The sequence below is a fragment of the Cetorhinus maximus genome, chromosome 20 (assembly GCF_964194155.1).
Source record: "Cetorhinus maximus chromosome 20, sCetMax3.hap1.1, whole genome shotgun sequence".
Lineage (NCBI taxonomy): Eukaryota > Metazoa > Chordata > Chondrichthyes > Lamniformes > Cetorhinidae > Cetorhinus > Cetorhinus maximus.
Window position 1 is genome coordinate 1,724,431 of NC_135898.1, and position 24,146 is coordinate 1,748,576.

Genomic DNA, 24,146 nt, shown 5'->3' on the forward strand with positions numbered 1-24,146 from the left:
CACCACACCCCTCACTGTAACACTCTGATATACCCCACGGCGCTCACTGAAACACTCTGATATACCCTACACCACTCACTGTAACACTCTGATATATCCCACACCCCTCACTGTAACACTCTGATATACCCCACACCCCTCACTGTAACACTCTGCTTTACCCCACACCCCTCACTGAAACACTCTGATATACCCCACACCCCTCACTGTAACACTCGGATATATCCCACAACCCTCACTGAAACACTCGGATATACCCCACAACCCTCACTGTAACACTCTGATATATCCCACACCCCTCACTGTAACACTCTGATATATCGCACACCCCTCAATGTAAAACTCTGATATACCCCACACCCCTCACTGTAACACTCTGATATATCACACACCCCTCACTGTAACACTCTGCTTTACCCCACACCCCTCACTGTAACACTCTGATATACCCCACACCCCTCACTGTAACACTCGGATATATCCCACAACCCTCACTGAAACACTCGGATATACCCCACAACCCTCACTGTAACACTCTGATATATCCCACACCCCTCACTGTAACACTCTGATATATCGCACACCCCTCAATGTAAAACTCTGATATACCCCACACCCCTCACTGTAACACACTGATATATCCCACACCCCTCACTGTAACACACTGATATATCCCACACCCCTCACTGTAACACTCTGATATATCCCACAATCGTCACTAACACACTGATAAACCCCACACCCCTCACTGTAACACTCTGATATACCCCACACTCCTCACTGTAACACTCTGATATACCCTACACCCCTCAGTGTAACACTCTGATATATCCCACACCCCTCACTGTAACACTCTGATATACACCACACTCCTCACTGTAACACTCTGATATACCCTACACCACTCAGTGTAACACTCTGATATATCCGACACCCCTCACTGTAACACTCTGATATACCCCACATCCCTCACTGAAACACGCGGTTATACCCCACACCCCTCACTGAAACACGCGGATATACCCCACACCCCTCACTGAAACACTCTGATATACCCCACACTCCTCACTGTAACACTCAGATATACACCACACCCCTCACTATAACACACTGATATACACCACACCCGTCACTGTAGCACTCTGATATACTCCACACCCCTCACTGTAACACTCTGATATATCCCACACCTATCACTGTAACACTCTGATGTATCCCACACCCCTCACTGTAACATTCTGATATATCCCACAACCCTCACTAACACACTGATAAACGCCAAACGCCTCACTGTAACACTTTGATATACCCCACACCCCTCACTGAAACACTCTGAAATACGCCACACCACTCACTGTAACACTCGGATATACCCCACACCCCTCACTGTACCACCCTGATATACCCCACACCCCTCACTGTAACACTCGTATATACCCCACAACCCTCACTGTAACACTCTGATATACCCCACATCCCTCACAGTAACACTCTGATATAACCCATACCTCTCACTGAAACACTCTGACATATCCCACACCCCTCACTGTAACACTCTGAGAAACCCCACAACATCTCTGTAACACTCTGATATATCCCACACCCCTCACTGAAACATGCGGTTATACACCACACCCCTCACTGTAACACTCGAATATAGCCCACACCCCTCACTGTAACACTCTGATATAACCCACACCCCTCACTGTAACACTCTGATATAACCAACACGGCTCACTGTAACACTCTGATATACCCTACACCCCTCACTGTAACACTCTGATATACCCCACACCCCTCACAGAAACACTCAGATATACCCCACACCCCTCACAGAAACACTCAGATATACCCCACACCCCTCACTGTAACACTCTGATATATCCCACACCCCTCACTGAAACATGCGGTTATACACCACACCCCTCACTGTAACACTCGAATATAGCCCACACCCCTCACTGTAACACTCTGATATAACCCACACCCCTCACTGTAACACTCTGATATACCCAACACGCCTCACTGTAACACTCTGATGTATCCCACACCCCACACTGTAACACTCTGATATACCCCACACACCTGACTGAAACACTCGGATATACCCCACACTCCTCACTGAAACACGGGGATATATCCCACACCCCTCACTGTAACACTCTGATATATCCCTACACCCCTCACTGTAACACTCTGATATATCCCTACACCCCTCACTGTAACACTCTGATATACCCCACACCCCTCACTGTAACACTCTGATATACCCCACACCCCTCACAGAAACACTCAGATATACCCCACACCCCTCACTGTAACACTCTGATATACACCACACCCCTCACTGTAACACTCTGATATACCCCACACCCCTCACTGTAATACTCTGATATATCCCACGCCCCTCACTGTAACTCTCTGATATACCCCACACCCCTCACTGTAACACTCTGATATACCCCACACCCCTCACTGTAACACACTGATGTATCCCACACCCCTCACTGTAATGCTCTGATATACCCCACACCCCTCACTGTAACACTCTGATATACCCCACACCCCTCACTGTAACACTCTGATATATCCCACACCCCTCACTGTAATGCTCTGATATATGCCACACCCCTCACTGTAACACTCTGATATATCCCACACCCTTCACTGTAACACTCTGATATACCCCACACCCCTCACTGTAATACTCTGATATATCCCACACCCCTCACTGTAACACTCTGATATATCCCACACCCCTCACTGTAACACTCTGATATATCCCACACCCTTCACTGTAACACTCTGATAGAACTCACACCCCTCACTGAAACACTCTGATATACCCCACACCCCTCACTGTAACACTCTGATATATCCCACACCCCTCACTGTAACACTCTGATATATCCCACACCCCTCACTGTAACACTCTGATATATCACACAGCCCTCAGTGTAACACTCTCATATATCGCACACCCCTCACTGTAACACTCTGATATAACCCACACCCCTTAACGTAACACTCTGATATACACCACCGCTCACTGTAACACTCTGATACACCCTACACCCCTCAGTGAAACACTCTAATAAATCCCAAACACCTTACGGTAAGACTCTGATATACCCCACACCCCTCACTGTAACACTCTGATATATCCCGCACTCCTCACTGGAACACTCTGATATACCCCACACCCCTCACTATAACACACTGATATACCCCACACCGCTCACTGTAACAGTCTGATACACCCCACACCCCTCACTGTAACACCCAGATATATCCCACACCCCTCACTATAACACTCTGATATATCCCACACCCCTCACTGTAACACTCTGATATATCCCACACCCCTCAATATAACACTCTGATATATCCCACACCCCTCACTGTAACACTCTGATATATCCCACACCCCTCACTATAACACTCTGATGTACCCCACACCCCTCACTGTAACACTCTGATATACCCCATACCACTCACTGTAACACCCTGATATACCCCACACCCCTCACTGTAACACTCTGATATACCCCACACCCCTCACTGTAACGCTCTGATAACCCCACACCCCTCACTGTAACGCCCTGATATATCCCACACCCCTCACTGTAACACTGATATACCCCACACCCCTCACTGTAACACTCTGATATACCCCACACCCCTCACTGAAACACTCTGATATTCCCCACACCCCTCACTGAAACACTCTGATATACCCCATACCCCTCACTGTAACACTGATATCCCCCACACCCCTCACTGTAACACGCTGATATACCCCACACCCCTCACTGTAACAGTCTGATATATCCCACATCCCTCACTGTAACACTCTGATATATCCCACATCCCTCACTGTAACACTCTAATATACACCACACCCCTCACTGTAACATATCGATATACCCCACACCCCTCACTGTAACACTCTGATATACCCCACAGTCCTCACTGTAACATTCTGATATATCCCATACCCTTCTCTGTAACACTCTGAAATACCCCACACCCCTCACTGTAACACTCTAATATACACCACACCCCTCACTGTAACATATCGATATACCCCACACCCCTCACTTTAACACTGATGTATCTCACACCACTCACTGTAACAACCGGATATACCCCACACCCCTCAGTGAAACACTCTGATATTCCCGACTCTCCTCACCTAAACACTCTGATATACGACACACCCCTCACTGTAACACTCTGATATATCCCACACCCCTCACTGTAACACTTGGATATATCCCACACCCCGTCACTGTAACACTCTGATATACCCCACACCCCTCACTGTAATACTCTGATATATCCCACACCCCTCACTGTAATACTCTGATATTTACCTCACCCCTCACTGTAATACTCTGATATATCCCACACACCTCACTGTAACACTCTGATAAGCCCCACACCCCTCACTGTAACATTGAGATATCCCACATCCCTCACTGTAACAATCTGATATACCCCACACCCATCACTGTAACACTCTGATATATCCCACACCCCTCACTGTAACACTCTGATATATCCCACATCGCTCACTGTAATACTCTGATATAACCCACACCCCTCACTGTAACGCTCTGATATATCCCACACCCCTCACTGTAACACTCTGATATATCCCACAACCCTCAATGTAACACTCTGATATACCCGACAACCCTCACTGTAATACTCTGATATACACCACACCCCTCACTGTAACATTCTGATACACCCCACACCGCTCACTGTAACACTCTGATATATCCCACACCCCTCACTGTAACACTCTGATATATCCCACACCCCTCACTATAACACTCTGATATATCCCGCACTCCTCACTGGAACACTCTGATATACCCCACACCCCTCACTGTAACACACTGATATACCCCACACCCCTCACTATAACACTCTGATACACTCCACAACCCTCACTGTGACAACCAGATATATCCCACACCCCTCACTATAACACTCTGATATATCCCACACCCCTCACTGTAACACTCTGATATATCCCACACCCCTCACTGTAACACTCTGATATATCCCACACCCCTCACTGTAACACTCTGATATATCCCACACCCCTCACTGTAACACTCTGATACACCCCACACCCCTCACTGTAATACCCAGATATATCCCACACCCCTCACTGTAACACTCTGATATATCCCACACCCCTCACTGTAACACTCTGATACACCCGACACCCCTCACTGTAACACCCAGATATATCCCACACCCCTCACTATAACACTCTGATATATCCCACACCCCTCACTGTAACACTCTGATATATCCCACACTCCTCACTGGAACACTCTGATATACCCCACACCCCTCAATGTAACACATTGATATACCCAACACCCCTCACTGTAACACTCCGATATATCCCACACCCCTCATTCTAACACTCTGATAAATCCTACAGCCCTCACTGTAACACTCTGATAAACACTGCACCCCTCACTGTAACACTCTGATATATCCCATACCCCTCACTGTAACACTCGGATATACCCACACCCCTCACTGTAACACACTGATATACACCACACCCCTCACAGTAGCACTCTGATATACCCCACACCCCTCACTGTAACACACTGATATACCCCACACCCCTCACTGTAACACTCTGAAATACCCAACACCCCTCACTGTAACACTCAGATATACCCCAGAACCCTCACTGTAACAGTCTGATATATCCCACACCCCTCACTGTAACACTCTGATATACCCGTGACCCCTCACTGTAACACTCTGATATATCCCACACCCCTCACTGTAACACTCTGATATACACCACACCCCTCACTGTAACACTCTGATATATCCCACACCGCTCACTGTAACACTCTGAAATACCCCACAACCCTCACTGTAACACTCTGATATACCCCACAACCCTCACTGTAATAATCTGATATAACCCACACCCCTCACTGTAACACTCTGATATACACCACACTCCTCACTGTAACACTCTGATAAACCCTACACCCCTCAGTGTAACACTCTGATATATCCCACACCCCTCACTGTAACACTCTGATATACCCCACATCCCTCACTGAAACACGCGGTTATACCCCACACCCCTCATTGAAACACTCTGATATACCCCACACCCCTCACTGTAACACTCTGATATACCCCACACCCCTCACTGTAACACTCTGATATACCCCACACCCCTCAGTGAAATACTCTGATAAATCGCACACCGCTCACTGTAACACTCTGATATACCCCACACCGCTCACTCTAACACTCTGATATATCCCACAGCCCTCACTGTAACACTCTGATATACCCCACACCCTTCACTGTAACAGTCTGATATATCCCACATCCCTCACTGTAACACTCTGATATATCTCACATCCCTCACTATAACACTGATGTATCCCACATCCCTCACTGTAACATTCTGATATATCCCATAGCCCTCTCTGTAACACTCTGATATACCCCACACCCCTCACTGCAACACCCTGATATACCCCACACCCCTCAGTGAAACACTCTGATATACCCCACACCCCTCACTGTAACACTCTGATATACACCACACCCCTCACTGTAACATTCCGATATATCCCACACCACTTACTTTAACACTGATGTATCCCACACCACTCACTGTAACGCTCTGATATACCCCACACCACTCACTGTAACACTCTGATACACCCTACACCCCTCAGTGAAACACTCTAATAAATCCCACACCCCTTACAGTAACACTCTGAAATATCCCACACCCCTCACTGTAACACTCTGATATATCCCACACCCCTCACTGTAATACTCTGATATATCCCACACACCTCACTGTAACACTCTGATATATCCCACATCCCTCACTGTAACACTTGGATATATCCCACACCCCTCACTGGAATACTCTGATATATCCCACACACCTCACTGTAACACTCTGATATATCCCACATCCCTCACTGTAACACTCGGATATATCCCACATCCCTCACTGTAACACTCGGATATATCCCACACCCCTCACTGTAATACTCTGATATATCCCACACACCTCACTGTAACACTCTGATATGCCCCACACCCCTCACTCTAACACTCTGATATATCCCACACCCCTCAGTGAAACACTCTGATATACGCCACATCCCTCATTGTAACCGTTAGATACATCCCACGCCCCTCACTGTAACACTCTGATATAGCTCACAAACTTCAGTGTAACACTCTGACATACCCGACCCCCCTCACTGTAACACTCTGATATACCCCACACCCCTCACTGTTTCGCTCTGATATACCCCACACCCCTCACTGTAACACACCGATATACCCCACACCCCTCACTGTAACACTCTGATATATCACACACCCCTCACTGTAACACTCGGATATATCACACACCCCTCACTGTAACACTCTGATATACCCCACACCCCTCATTGCAGCACTCTGATATATCACACACCCCTCACTGTAACACTCTGATATACCCCATACCCCTCACTGTAACACTCTGATATACCCACACTCCTCACTAAAACACTCTGATATACCCCACATCCCTTACTGTAACACTCTGATATAGCCACACCCCTCCCTGTAACACTCTGATATACCCCACACCCCTCACTGTAACACTCTGATATACCCCACACCCCTCACTGTAACACTCTGATATATCCCACACCCCTCACTGTAACACTCTGATATACCCTACACTCCTCAGTGAAACACTCTGATAAATCCGACACGCCTCACTGTAACACTCGGATATACCCCACACCCCTCACTGTAACACTCGGATATACCCCACACCCCTCACTGTAGCACTCTGATATACCCTACACTCCTCAGTGAAACACTCTGATAAATCCCACACACCTCATTGTAACACTCTGATATATTCCCAACCCCTCAATGTAACACTCTGATATACCCGACACCCCTCACTGTAACACCTTTATATACCGCACATCCCACACTGTAACATTCTGATATGCCCCACACCCCTCACTGTAACACTCTGATATAGCCACACCCCTCACTGTAACACTCTGATATACCCCACACCCCTCAGTGTAACACCCTGATACACCCCACACCTCTCAGTGAAACACTGATATACCCCACACCCCTGAGTGAAACACTCTGATATACCCCACGCCCCTCCGTGTAACACCCTGATATACCCCACACCCCTCACTGTAACACTGATGTACCCCACACCCCTCACTGTAACACTCTGATATACCCCACACCCCTCAATGTAACACTCTGATGTACCCCACACCCCTCACTGTAACACTCTGATATACCCCACACCCCTCACTGTAACACTGATATACCCCACACCCCTCACTGAAACACTCTGATATACCCCACACCCCTCACTGAAACACTCTGATATACCCCACACCCCTCACTGTAACACTCTGATATACCCCACACCCCATCTGTAACAGACTGATATACCCCACACCCCTGACTGTAACACTCTGATATATCCCACACCCCTCACTGTAACACTCTGATATACCCCACACCCCTCACTGAAACACTCTGATATACCCCACACCCCTCACTGAAACACTCTGATATACCCCACACCCCTCACTGAAACACTCTGATATACCCCACACCTCTCACTGTAACACTCTGATATATCCCACACCCCTCACTGTAACACTCTGATATACCCCACACCCCTCACTGAAACCATCTGATATATCCCACACCCCTCACTGAAACACTCTGATATACCCCACACCCCTCACTGAAACACTCTGATATACCCCACACCCCTCACTTTAGCACTGATGTATCCCACACCCCTCAATGTAACGCTCTGATAACCCCACACCCCTCACTGTAACACCCTGATATATCACACACCCCTCACTGTAACACTCTGATATACCCCACACCCCTCACTGTTACACTCTGATATACCCCACACCCCTCACTGTAACACTCTGATATATCCCATTCTCCTCACTGTAACACTCTGATATATCCCAGTCCCCTCACTGTAACACTCTGATATACCCCACACCCCTCACTGTAACACTCTGATAAATCCCACACCCCTCACTGTAACACTCTGATATGTCCCACACCCCTCACTGTAACACTCTGATATACCCGACGCCCCTCACTGTAACACCTTTATATACCGCACATCCCACACTGTAACATTCTGATATGCCCCACACCCCTCACTGTAACACTCTGATATACCCCACACCCCTCACTGTAACACTCTGATAAATCCCACACCCCTCACTGTAACACTCTGATATGTCCCACACCCCTCACTGTAACACTCTGATATATCCCACACCCCTCACTGTTACACACTGATATACCCCACACCCCTCACTGTAACACTCTGGTATACCCGACGCCCCTCACTGTAACACCTTTATATACCGCACATCCCACACTGTAACATTCTGATATGCCCCACACCCCTCACTGTAACACTCTGATATACCCCACACCCCTCAGTGTAACACCCTGATACACCCCACACCTCTCAGTGAAACACTGATATACCCCACACCCCTGAGTGAAACACTCTGATATACCCCACGCCCCTCCGTGTAACACCCTGATATACCCCACACCCCTCACTGTAACACTGATGTACCCCACACCCCTCACTGTAACACTCTGATATACCCCACACCCCTCAATGTAACACTCTGATGTACCCCACACCCCTCACTGTAACACTCTGATATACCCCACACCCCTCACTGTAACACTGATATACCCCACACCCCTCACTGAAACACTCTGATATACCCCACACCCCTCACTGAAACACTCCGATATACCCCACACCCCTCACTGTAACACTCTGATATACCCCACACCCCATCTGTAACAGACTGATATACCCCACACCCCTGACTGTAACACTCTGATATATCCCACACCCCTCACTGTAACACTCTGATATACCCCACACCCCTCACTGAAACACTCTGATATGCCCCACACCCCTCACTGAAACACTCTGATATACCCCACACCCCTCACTGAAACACTCTGATATACCCCACACCTCTCACTGTAACACTCTGATATATCCCACACCCCTCACTGTAACACTCTGATATACCCCACACCCCTCACTGAAACACTCTGATATACCCCACACCCCTCACTGAAACACTCTGATATACCCCACACCCCTCACTTTAACACTGATGTATCCCACACCCCTCAATGTAACGCTCTGATAACCCCACACCCCTCACTGTAACACCCTGATATATCCCACACCCCTCACTGTAACACTCTGATATATCCCACACCCCTCACTGTAACACTCTGATATATCCCACATCCCTCACTGTAACACTCTGATATATCCCACACCCCTCACTGTAACACTCTGATATATCCCACACCCCTCACTGTAACACTCTGATATATCCCACACCCCTCACTGTAACACCCTGATATATCCCACACCCCTCACTGTAACACTCTGATATATCCCACACCCCTCACTGTAACACTCTGATATATCCGACACCCCTCACTGTAACACTCTGATATATCCCACACCCCTCACTGTTACACTCTGATATACCCCACACCCCTCACTGTAACACTCTGATATATCCCACACCCCTCACTGTAACACTCTGATATATCCCACACCCCTCACTGTAACACTGTGATATATCCCACACCCCTCACTGTTACACTCTGATATACCCCTCACTGTAACACTCTGATATATCCCATTCCCCTCACTGTAACACTCTGATATACCCCACACCCCTCACTGTAACACTATGATATATCCCATTCCCCTCACTGTAACACTCTGATATATCCCTACACCCCTCACTGTAACACTCTGATATACCCCACACCCCTCACTGTAACACTCTGATATATCCCACACCCCTCACTGTAACACTCTGATATGTCCCACACCCCTCACTGTAACACTCTGATATATCCCACACCCCTCACTGTAACACTCTGATATATCCCACACCCCTCACTGTTACACTCTGATATACCCCACACCCCTCACTGTAACACTCTGATATATCCCACACCCCTCACTGTAACACTCTGATATATCCCACACCCCTCACTGTTACACTCTGATATACCCCTCACTGTAACACTCTGATATATCCCATTCCCCTCACTGTAACACTCTGATATACCCCACACCCCTCACTGTAACACTCTGATATATCCCACACCCCTCACTGTAACACACTGATATATCCCACACCCCTCACTGTAACACTCTGATATATCCCACACCCCTCACTGTAACACTCTGATATACCCCACACCCCTCACTGTAACACTCTGATATACCCCACACCCCTCACTCTAACACTCTGATATACCCCACACCCCTCACTGTAACACTCTGATATATGCCACACCCCTCACTGTAACACTCTGATATGTCCCACACCCCTCACTGTAACACTCTGATATATCCCACACCCCTCACTGTAACACTCTGATATACCCCACACCCCTCACTGTAACACTCTGATATATGCCACACCCCTCACTGTAACTCTCTGATATACCCCACACCCCTCACTGAAACACTCTGATATACCCCACACCCCTCACTGTAACACTCTGATATACCCCACACCCCTCACTGTAACACTCTGATATATGCCACACCCCTCACTGTAACACTCTGATATGTCCCACACCCCTCACTGTAACACTCTGATATATCGCACACCCCTCACTGTAACACTCTGATATACCCCACACCCCTCACTGTAACACTCTGATATATCCCATTCCCCTCACTGTAACACTCTGATATACCCCACACCCCTCACTGTAACACTCTGATATATCCCACACCCCTCACTGTAACACTCTGATATATCCCATTCCCCTCACTGTAACACTCTGATATACCCCACACCCCTCACTGTAACACTCTGATATATCCCACACCCCTCACTGTAACACTCTGATATACCCCACACCCCTCACTGTAACACACTGATATACCCCACACCCCTCACTGTAACACTCTGATATACCCCACACCCCTCACTGTAACACTCTGATATACCCCACACCCCTCACTGTAACAGTCTTCAGCGCCTGGGTTCGAATCCCAGCCCAATCGACAGGCAGTGACCCAATGGGAGGTAAACTGCATCACAGAATTTCTTGGTTGATTTCTTGATGCACAAATGAGACTGGGAGTGCTGCAAACTCACAGAGACATCTTGTAGTGAGGCAGTGGCTGGGAGAATTCCACCCGTAATGTCGTCAAGTGCTGAATGATCCCAGATGAAGCCTGACCTGCATTCATACCCCTTCCGTCCCTCTCCTCCTCCACATTCCCCTGCTTCCCACTCACCTGACTCTCACAGGCTGCCCTCCCAGCTGCCAGCTTCCCGATCTTTCCTGAAAAAGAGCAGACAGAGAAGTGTTGAAAGATCTGAGTCCGGAACCCAGGAGGAGACAGGATGGAATGATCGGAATGGGGAATTCTTGGAAGCTGTCAGTTAGTAACACTTAGTCAGCAAGTCAACACTGGGTCCTAAACTCCACCTGATATCGTCTCATCTTCCAACCATCAGGATTCCTGGTTAAAAAGCTGTCAACATGTCATGGAGGCACTGTCCTCAGGCCCTGCCTTGCCTGTGCTGTGCCCGGGAGTGTTTGATGGGAACAGTGTAGAGGGAGCTTTACTCTGTATCTAACCCTGTGCTGTACCTGTCCTGGGAGTGTTTGATGGGGACGGTGTAGAGGGAGCTTTACTCTGTATCTAACCCCGTGCTGTACCTGCCCTGGGAGTGTTTGATGTGGACAGTGTAGAGGGAGCTTTACTCTGTATCTAACCCCGTGCTGTACCTGTCCTGGGAGTGTTTGATGGGGACAGTGTAGAGGGAGCTTTACTCTGTATCTAACCTGTGCTGTACCTGCCCTGGGAGTGTTTGATGGGGACAGTGTAGAGGGAGCTTTACTCTGTATCTAACCCTGTGCTGTACCTGTCCTGGGAGTGTTTGATGGGGACGGTGTAGAGGGAGCTTTACTCTGTATCTAACCCCGTGCTGTACCTGTCCTGGGAGTGTTTGATGGGGACGGTGTAGAGGGAGCTTTACTCTGTATCTAACCCTGTGCTGTACCTGTCCTGGGAGTGTTTGATGGGGACGGTGTAGAGGGAGCTTTACTCTGTATCTAACCCCGTGCTGTACCTGTCCTGGGAGTGTTTGATGGGGACAGTGTAGAGGGAGCTTTACTCTGTATCTAACCCCGTGCTGTACCTGTCCTGGGAGTGTTTGATGGGGGCAGTGTAGAGGGAGCTTTACTCTGTATCTAACCCCGTGCTGTACCTGTCCTGGGAGTGTTTGATGGGAACAGTGTAGAGGGAGCTTTACTCTGTATCTCACCCCGTGCTGTACCTGTCCTGGGAGTGTTTGATGGGGACAGTGTAGAGGGAGCTTTACTCTGTATCTAACCCCGTGCTGTACCTGTCCTGGGAGTGTTTGATGGGGACAGTGTAGAGGGAGCTTTACTCTGTATCTAACCCCGTGCTGTACCTGTCCTGGGAGTGTTTGATGGGGACAGTGTAGAGGGAGCTTCACTCTGTATCTAACCCCGTGCTGTACCTGTCCTGGGAGTGTTTGATGGGGACAGTGTAGAGGGAGCTTTACTCTGTATCTAACCCCGTGCTGTACCTGTCCTGGGAGTGTTTGATGGGGACAGTGTAGAGGGAGCTTTACTCTGTATCTAACCCCGTGCTGTACCTGCCCTGGGAGTGTTTGATGGGGACAGTGTAGAGGGAGCTTTACTCTGTATCTAACCCCGTGCTGTACCTGTCCTGGGAGTGTTTGATGGGGACAGTGTAGAGGGAGCTTTACTCTGTATCTAACCTGTGCTGTACCTGCCCTGGGAGTGTTTGATGGGGACAGTGTAGAGGGAGCTTTACTCTGTATCTAACCCCGTGCTGTACCTGTCCTGGGAGTGTTTGATGGGGACAGTGTAGAGGGAGCTTTACTCTGTATCTAACCCCACGCTGTACCTGTCCTGGGAGTGTTTGATGGGGACAGTGTAGAGGGAGCTTTACTCTGTATCTAACCCCGTGCTGTACCTGTCCTGGGAGTGTTTGATGGGGACAGTGTAGAGGGAGCTTTACTCTGTATCTAACCCCGTGCTGTACCTGTCCTGGGAGTGTTTGATGGGGACAGTGTAGAGGGAGCTTTACTCTGTATCTAACCCCACGCTGTACCTGTCCTGGGAGTGTTTGATGGGGACAGTGTAGAGGGAGCTTTACTCTGTATCTAACCCCGTGCTGTACCTGTCCTGGGAGTGTTTGATGGGGACGGTGTAGAGGGAGATTTACTCTGTATCTAACCCCGTGCTGTACCTGTCCTGGGAGTGTTTGATGGGGACAGTGTAGAGGGAGCTTTACTCTGTATCTAACCCCACGCTGTACCTGTCCTGGGAGTGTTTGATGGGGACAGTGTAGAGGGAGCTTTACTCTGTATCTAACCCCGTGCTGTACCTGTCCTGGGAGTGTTTGATGGGGACGGTGTAGAGGGAGCTTTACTCTGTATCTAACCCCGTGCTGTACCTGTCCTGGGAGTGTTTGATGGGGACAGTGTAGAGGGAGCTTTACTCTGTATCTAACCCCGTGCTGTACCTGTCTTGGGAGTGTTTGATGGGGACAGTGTAGAGGGAGCTTTACTCTGTATCTAACCCCCTGCTGTACCTGTCCTGGGAGTGTTTGATGGGGACAGTGTAGAGGGAGCTTTACTCTGTATCTAACCCCGTGCTGTACCTGCCCTGGGAGTGTTTGATGGGGACGGTGTAGAGGGAGCTTCACTCTGTATCTAACCCCGTGCTGTACCTGCCCTGGGAGTGTTTGATGGGGACGGTGTAGAGGGAGCTTTACTCTGTATCTAACCCCGTGCTGTACCTGTCCTGGGAGTGTTTGATGGGGACAGTGTAGAGGGAGCTTTACTCTGTATCTAACCCCGCGCTGTACCTGTCCTGGGAGTGTTTGATGGGGACAGTGTAGAGGGAGCTTTACTCTGTATCTAACCCTGTGCTGTACCTGTCCTGGGAGTGTTTGATGGGGACAGTGTAGAGGGAGATTTACTCTGTTTCTAACCCCGTGCTGTACCTGTCCTGGGAGTGTTTGATGGGGATGGTGTAGAGGGAGCTTTACTCTATATCTAACCCCGTGCTGTACCTGTCCTGGGAGTGTTTGATGGGGATGGTGTAGAGGGAGCTTTACTCTATATCTAACCCCGTGCTGTACCTGTCCTGGGAGTGTTTGATGGGGACAGTGTAGAGGGAGCTTTTCTCTGTATCTAACCCCGTGCTGTACCTGTCCTGGGAGTGTTTGATGGGGACAGTGCAGAGTGAGCTTTACTCTGCATCTCACCCCGTGCTGTACCTGTCCTGGGAGTGTTTGATGGGGACAGTGCAGAGTGAGCTTTACTCTGTATCTAACCCCGTGCTGTACCTGTCCTGGGAGTGTTTGATGGGGACAGTGCAGAGTGAGCTTTACTCTGTATCTCACCCCGTGCTGTACCTGTCCTGGGAGTGTTTGATGGGGACAGTGTAGAGGGAGCTTTACTCTGTATCTAACCTCGTGCTGTACCTGTCCTGGGAGTGTTTGATGCGGACAGTGTCAGGGGAGCTTTACTCTGTACCTAACCCCGTGCTGTACCTGTCCTGGGAGTGTTTGATGGGGACAGTGTAGTGGGAGCTTTACTCTGTATCTAACCCCGTGCTGTACCTGTCCTGGGAGTGTTTGATGGGGACAGTGTAGAGGGAGCTTTACTCTGTATCTAACCCCATGCTGTACCTGTCCTGGGAGTGTTTGATGGGGATGGTGTAGAGGGAGCTTTACTCTGTATCTAACCCTGTGCTGTACCTGTCCTGGGAGTGTTTGATGGGGACAGTGTAGAGGGTGCTTTACTCTGTATCTAACCCTGTGCTGTACCTGTCCTGGGAGTGTTTGATGCGGACAGTGTCAGGGGAGCTTTACTCTGTATCTAACCCCATGCTGTACCTGTCCTGGGAGTGTTTGATGGGGACAGTGTAGAGGGAGCCTTACTCTGTATCTAACCCCGTGCTGTACCTGTCCTGAGAGTGTTTGATGGAAACAGTTTAGAGGGAGGTGATGGTATCATGGTATTGTCATTAGACTAATAATCCAAAGTTCGAATTCCGCCACAGCAGATGATGGAATTTGAATTCAATAAAAATCTGGAATTAAAAGTCTAATAATGACCTTGAAACCATTGTTGTAAAAAATCACCTGGTTCACTTTAGGGAAGGAAATCTGCTGTCCTTACCTGGTCTGGCCTACATGTGACTCTAAACCCACAGCAATGTGGTTGGCTCTTAACTGCCCTCTGAACAGGAGCAATTAGGGATGGGAAATAAATGCTGGGCTAGCCAGTGATGCCCACATCCCTTGAATAATAAAAAAAAAGACTTTTAATTCCAGATTTTTATTGAATTCAAATTCCACCATCTCCTGGGATTTGAACCCGGGTCCCCAGAGCATTACCCTGAGTCCCTGGATTATTAGTCCAGCAACAATGCCACTCCTGCCCCCTAAGTGTGAAGAGGACTTGGTATGAGTTACGATATAGACAGCAGAGTTTCAGAGGAGATGAAGCATCGGGAAGGTGGAAGACAAGCGGTCAGCCAGGAGCGTGTTGGAAGCAGTAAGTGGATGAGCTAAGTTTGTGTTCAGGATTAAGTGCAAAGCTGTCTGCAGTCATGGTGACTGTCAGCAGGGAAATCAGTACCTGATGTGTCCTGTCTCTCTCTGCCAGCCGCAGCTTGAGGTTCTGCAGATCGGAATCTAACTCAGCTTCCAACAGGTTCAGCTCTTTCTCGAGTGAGATCTGCACCAAAAAACAGGAGACCAGAAGGAGAGATATCATTAAGAATGCTCCACGCTGAATAACACTAGCCTTCAGCAGCACTGGGTCATGATAGTGACACAGGGACAAGGCTGGAGACACACTCAGACACTGAGCAGTGATGTACCTGTTCTTATTGTTGCTCCTCACCTCCGGGTGCCAGTGCATTCACAGCCCCATCTCTTGGCAACCCCACTGCTCTTTGAGTAGATGAGATTTTGTATGGGACTGGTTCTCCCTCTGTCTCTGCACCCCCATCCCACCATCTCTCTCTGCCTCCCCCTCTCTATTTACCTGTCTTCATCTCTGTCTCTCACGCCAATTTTCTCACTGCGTCTCTCTCTCTCTACCTCTTTCCATCTATCTCTATCTATCCCTGTCTCTCTCCCTCGCACCATCTCCCTCTCCTCCCTCTCTCACTCTCACCCAGTCTCTCCATCTTTCTGATTCTCTATCTTTTTCATGTGAGTTATTTTATTCTCTCCACCTGCATCTCTGTCTGTAACTGTCTCTGTCTCCATTTGTCTTCAGCTCTTTCTCTCTCTCTCCATATCTCTGTCCCTCTTTCTGTCTCAGGGAGATATTCCTGCCACAGGTACAGCGTAAGCAGCCTCGATCTGCTCCACTCCTACCTCCCACCAGCTCAACTCGCTATGAGACCTCCCTCCCCAACCACCGAGCTCGCTCTTTGTGATAAACTGCACACAGTGGGCAGAGAGCAAGAGTCAGGTACAACGGCACAAGGTGGAACTGGGTGTTCAGTGAGTGCTGCAGAGTAGAGGTTGGGTTTGTTTCCAGTGGGAAGCCTCCTATGAGCCAATTGGAACATCTTCATTCCGATTCCCCCTTCACCTTCACTGTCTCTGGATGAGCCCTGAGACAAACAAGGCCCATAGTCCACTCATCCGATTTGAAAGTCAGATTGAGGCTGGAGCTGCGGGTAGGGGTGAACGCAGACAAAATATTCAACACAGTCCCTTACCTCAAATGAGTTTGAGAGTCTCCTGGTCGAAGAGCTCAGAATTGAAGACTCAGCCTAAATAATTGGGAAAATGGATAACATTAGTGAAGGCAACAGGAGACCGACAAAGAGCAGCTACTGACTGACCCCTTCTTCCCCCAGCGCCCTGTGTTACTGACTGTATCTCTACTGATGTTAATCCAGCTCCCTCACACTGTCACTCAGCAACCCCTCTCTCCCCAGCGCCCTGTGTTACTGACTGTATCTCTACTGATGTTAATCCAGCTCCCTCACACTGTCACTCAGTAACCCCTCTCCCCCAGCACCCTGTGTTACTGACTGTATCTCTACTGATGCTAATCCAGCTCTCTCACACTGTCACTCAGTAACCCCTCTCCCCCCAGCGCCCTGTGTTACTGACTGTATCTCTACTGATGTTAATCCAGCTCCCTCACACTGTCACTCAGTTATCCCCCTCTTCCCCCATCCGCCTGTGTTACTGACTGTATCTCTCACTCAGTAACCAGCTGGAAGGTTTGGTGTTACAGTTTGCAAAGCTCTGCAGATCCTTGGCTTCTTATTGGCCTCTGGTCAATCAGATGTTTCCAGTAGCCAGACCTGTTCAGGATGGGTGAAGTATTTTTTGTTTGTTCAATCTGACATAAGCTGGCTCAGAGCAGAAGGTGAGCTTGTATTGAGAAAATCCTACAGCCTCCTGGTTTCACAAGCTCAGACTGACTGACTGCAGAGAGAGAGGGAGCGCGGGGTCACAACTGGACACACTGACATGTCTCCCTCTCGCGAGATAGAGGACCGATTCTCAACAACGAGAGACCAGCTCACAGAGTGAGAGAGCAAAAGAGAGGGATAGAGAGAGAAGGATGGAGAGAGAGAGAGAGGGATGGGGACAGAAAGAGAGGGATGGAGAGAGAGAGGGATGGAGAGAAAGAGGGAAAGAGAGAGAAAGGGATGGAGAGAGTAAGGGATGGAGAGAGAAAGGGATGGAGAGAGTAAGGGATGGAGAGAGTAAGGGATGGAGAGAGTAAGGGATGGAGAGAGTAAGGGATGGAGAGAGTAAGGGATGGAGAGAGTAAGGGATGGAGAGAGTAAGGGATGGAGAGAGTAAGGGATGGAGAGAGTAAGGGATGGAGAGAGTAAGGGATGGAGAGAGAGGGGGATGGAGAGAGAGGGGGATGGAGAGAGAGGGGGATGGAGAGAGAGGGGGATGGAGAGAGTGGGGGGATGGAGAGAGTGGGGGGATGGAGAGAGGGGGGATGGAGAGAGAGGGGGGATGGAGAGAGAGGGGGGATGGAGAGAGAGGGGGGATGGAGAGAGAGGGGGGATGGAGAGAGAGGGGGGATGGAGAGAGAGGGGGGATGGAGAGAGTGGGGGGATGGAGAGAGCGGGGGGATGGAGAGAGAGGGGGGATGGAGAGAGAAAGAGATGAATGGAGAGAAAAAGAGGCGATGGATAGAGAGAGGGATGGAGACAGAAAGAGGGATGGAGAGAGAGGGAGGGATGGTGAAAAAGAGAGGGATGGAGAGAGAGAGGGGTGGAGAGAGAGGGAAAGAGGGATGGAGAGAGAGGGAGAGACAGGGATGGAGAGAGAGAGAAGGATGGAGAGAGAGAGTGAGGGATAGAGAGAGAGGGATGGAGAGAGAGGGATGGAGAGAGAGCGAGATGGAGAGAGAGCGAGATGGAGAGAGAGCAGGATGGAGAGAGAGGGAAAGAGGGATGGAGAGAGAGAGAGACAGGGATGGAGAGAGAGAGAGACAGGGATGGAGAGAGAGAGAGACAAGGATGGAGAGAGAGAAGGATGGAGAGAGAGAGGGATGGAGAGAGAGTGGGATGGAGAGAGAGAGGGATGGAGAGAGAGCGGGATGGAGAGAGAGGGGGACGGAGAGAGAGAGAGAGGGGGACGGAGAGAGAGAGAGAGGGGGACGGAGAGAGAGAGGGACGGAGAGAGAGGGAGGGATGGAGAGAGAGGGAGGGAAGGAGAGCGAGGAAGGGACGGAGAGAGAGGGACAGAGAGAGAGAGAGGGACAGAGAGAGAGAGGGACAGAGAGAGAGAGGGACAGAGAGAGAGAGAGGGACAGAGAGAGAGGGACGGAGAGAGAGAGAGGGAAGGAGAGAGAAAGGGACAGAGAGTAGAGAGAGAGAGAGCGATGGAGAGAGAGAGAGAGAGGGACGGAGAGAGAGAGAGAGGGACGGAGAGAGAGAGAGGGACGGAGAGAGAGAGGGACGGAGAGAGAGGGAGAGGGACGGAGAGGGAGGGACGGAGAGTGAGGGAGGGATGGAGAGAGAGAGGGATGGAGAGACAGAGAGGGACGGAGAGAGTGGGAGAGGGGCGGAGAGAGAGAGGGATGGAGAAAGAGGGAGAGGGACGGAGAGAGAGAGGGATGGAGAGAGAGGGAGGGATGGAGAGAGAGAGGGATGGAGAGAGAGAGAGGGACGGAGAGAGTGGGAGAGAGGGATGGGAAGAGAGGGATGAGAGAGAGGGATGGAAAGAGAGGGATGGAGAGAAGGAGGGATGGGGAGAGAGAGGGATGGGGAGAAAAAAAGAGGGATGGAGAGAGAGAGGGAGATGGAGAGAGTTTGGGGATGGAGGGAGAAAGAGAGGGATGGAGAGAGAGGAGGATGGAGAGAGAGAGAGAGGGTGACGTAGAGACAGAGAGGGGGATTGGGAGAGAGACAGAGGGGGATGAAGAGAGTGGGGGGGGGTTGGAGAGAGATGGGGGGGATAGGGTGAGAGCAAAGCACGAATACAGTGGGGGTGAGACAGCAGGGGAGAGATGGGGGGGTTGGGACAGTGCTGGGGGAACAGAGAGCAGGGAGGCGGGGAGGGGGTAGACAAAGCGAGGTAGGCAGAGCGGGGGTGGGGGGAGGGGGAGGCAAAGGGGGGAGATGGGGGTGGGGCAGAGCTGGGGGAGAAACAAAGGGGAGGTGGGGGAAGGTAAAGCATGGAGACGGGGTGGGGGGGGCAGCAAGGGGTGGGATGGGGGAGAGACGGTGGGAGGTGGTTGGGGTGCTGACAGTGATGGGGTGACAGTTGCGGGGGACAGACCGGGGCGGGGTGGGGACGATGGGAGTGGGGGGACATAGAAGGGGGAGAGATACAGGTGGGGAGATTTGATGGGGGGAGAGATTGGGGAAGATAGAGAGAGGGAGATAGAGAAGAATAGGGAGAGGGAAAGATTAAGACTGGGAGAGAAAGAGAGAGGGAGGGATAGAGGGATAGGTATACGAGAGACCGAAAGAGGGATAAATAGTGAATGAGAGAGGGATAGTGTGGAATAGAGAGAGGGGCGGATAAAGAGATAGGGAGAGAAAGGGGGAGAAGGGAAATTGGATACAGAGAGAGAGGGAGAGAGAGAGAGACGTATACAGTGTGGGATAGAGAGGACAGAGGGAAAGAGATATATATATATATAGGGAGAGAGAGACGGATACAGTGTGGGATAGAGAGGACAGAGGGAATATATAGAGAGAGAGGGAGAGAGAGAGAGACGGATACAGTGTGGGATAGAGAGGACAGAGGGAAAGAGATATATATATATATATATAGAGAGAGAGAGAGACGGATACAGAGAGAAATGGATCGAGAGAGGGATCGGCAGAGATTGAAGTGAGAAATCGCATCAGTGAAGCACAGAGAGACGGAACTGACCTGTTGCTCAGGCTCCTGGGCTGTGCAATCCTGTGGCTCATAGTTGAAGATGCTCCTGTGCTGAGCCTGCAGCCTGTGGCCTTCACTCTGCTCCCCTCTGAGTTCCAGCTCCTTCCTGCAGTCCAGAAAGGAAATGCCAGATGAAATCTTCTGGTTGCTCAGGGGGATGAGAGCTGAGCAGAGCTGACTCTGAGTGTTTCTTGGTGAAACTCCACATCCCACAACATGTTGAGACTCCAGTCTGTGGCTGGACTGAAGACAAACACATCGCTCACATTCCACACACACTATTTCATCGCTCACTCACAGCAAAGAAAGCAACATCTTCTAGCAGCTCTCTGTATTCTAACAGCTTGTCCAGCATGGATCCTGAAAGGGACCTCGGCCTCTATGCCTCCTCTTTCTGTGGGCGTGAACACAGGATCGAGGGGAGGCCATTCAACCCCTTTGTGTGATTGAGGCGGGATGGGAGGAAAAGGGAGAGGGGAGAAGGCCAAGGAGGGAATGGCATAGGGGAAGTGCCACAGTCTCCATTAGCTACAGGGTCTGTATGTCTCATCCCTGGTTTGAGCATTGTGCTGTTGAAGGATTGCTACTGAGAAAAGGAGCACTCAGGCAGAATGGCCTGAGTTATGTCTGGAGTTTAACCCTCAATCTAATTTCATCTGGAGTAAACTCCCCACCCCGTTATGTCTGGCCTCTTCAGTAATGTTCATTCGACAACACAACAGACAGAATGACAGTGGCTGTCATTTAAAAGGAATTTGTGTTTGGTAAAGGGAGGAGAAATTAACCCTTCCTGTTCTGAATCTCCAGTGATATCAAACTTCACCATCATTGCTTACCAGTGGCTCAGGGTGAAATCTGGCTGCAGAGTATCAGATTCTGGGACCTCCACTTCTGTCAAACCATGAGGCAGGTCACTTGAGAGGGACTCGCCTGAAAGAGAAAAGGCTGAAATAAGGATCAAGGCCAATACCTCGTTCCACAGGGAATCATGCCCAGAACTGCTCCCAGTATTCCGCACGTTATCTACCCAGGGCTTTGCTTCGCTGAAGCGTGACTTCTCAGGCCTTGTATTCTGGGCCTGCTGAGGTAAAGGCCAGCATTCCAATCACCTTTTCCATCATTTACTGTGCCTATCATGACATTTCAATAATCTACGTGCCTGGACCTCCACTGTTTTGAGCTTTTTCCCTTTCATAAAATATCCTGTTTGATGCTTTTTTAGGTCCAAGTGGATGACCTCACACATTTATAGAGTTGGCGCAGTGTGGCCCATTCACTTAATCTATCTATATCTCTTTGTCATGTCAAACTTCTATCCACACCGCCTACAACACTGCAGGTCCCTGCGTCATTGGCAAATATTGACATTGCTGAATAGTTGAAGCTTTTTGTTTTGCAATCATCAGGACAAAGTTACAAGAATAATACATTTCAAAGGGAACAACAATTTATACTACCTGAGAAAAGGGCACTGATTGGTTGGCAAGTCGACTCTGATTGGTCAAGTCGTTGCCATGGAGAATGCACCATGGAACAGTTGTCCCTCACAAGGGTCACAAAACAACAATATTCATCCCATCCACTCCGTGCTGGTGTTTATACTGAACCCATCTTGTTCCCATATTCCTTAATCCTCCTTTCCTTCAGGTGCTTATCTAACCTGTTCTTAAATATTGCCCTGGTATCTGCTCCAATCACAAACTCTGGGGGTGAATTCCACAGGCTCACAACTCTCTGTATAAAAAAACGACCCTTCTCCCTGGCCTGTCTTAAATCTCTTTTATCATATGTGTTATGTGATAAATGCTGAGTTTGCAAGTCACATCCACATCCCCAGAACAAATAAAACTAAACATGACAACCCTGAGCTAAAATCCACAAAAAAACTTTCACCAAATACAATGGGTAGGGGCATAGGAAGGGGAGGAGGCTGTTCAGATTCTCAAGCCTGTTGCACAGCCACAGGAGGAGGCCATTCAGCCCTTCAAGCCTGTTCTGACAGTCAATCAGTCAATCAATTGATCTGTGCCTCAACCTCATTTACCCATCTTTATTCCACTTCCCCTCAACGAATCAATCAATTTCATTCCTCAACACTGGAATGAGGTTGGCAAGTTTTAAAGTGCAATGTATCAGGAAACTTACTGTCTGATTGGTCTGTGCCATCATAGGTGCCAAATTCATAACCTGGAATAAAACATTAATCAAGACAATCGGACATTTTATTGTGAAATCAGCAAAATAGCAATTCAACTCAGAAACAACTTTGATTTATATAGCCCCTTTCACATCCTCAGGGCATGCAATGCCCCTCCAACCTCTCTCGAATCTCATCCCCTGCAATCCCCTCCCCGCCAGGGAATCCACAGCTCCAGGAATCTCCTCCCACAGTAATCCCCTCCCTCAGAAATCCCCCCCCCTCAGGAATCTCATTGCCCAGGAATCCCTTTACCCCAAAATCCATTCCATCAGGAATCCTGTCCCACAGTAATCTATTCCCTCAGGAACCCCCCTCCGCCTGGAATCTCCTCCCCAGAATCAC

At 49.4% G+C, this 24,146-nt stretch overlaps 1 protein-coding gene across 1 annotated transcript in view; it reads right to left on the minus strand.

Moving 5' to 3' along the window:
• LOC144694785 (uncharacterized) overlaps positions 1-24,146 on the minus strand; it is a 99,324-nt gene that overhangs the window by 44,730 nt on the left and 30,448 nt on the right. Inside the window, exons 7-12 of the mRNA XM_078565374.1 lie at positions 23,750-23,791; positions 22,441-22,534; positions 21,596-21,710; positions 17,950-18,003; positions 16,851-16,949; positions 12,434-12,480 (exon numbers count right to left, since the gene is read on the minus strand). Of these exons, the coding sequence (XP_078421500.1) occupies positions 12,434-12,480; positions 16,851-16,949; positions 17,950-18,003; positions 21,596-21,710; positions 22,441-22,534; positions 23,750-23,791 (451 nt within the window). The remainder of the gene's footprint in view (positions 1-12,433; positions 12,481-16,850; positions 16,950-17,949; positions 18,004-21,595; positions 21,711-22,440; positions 22,535-23,749; positions 23,792-24,146) is intronic.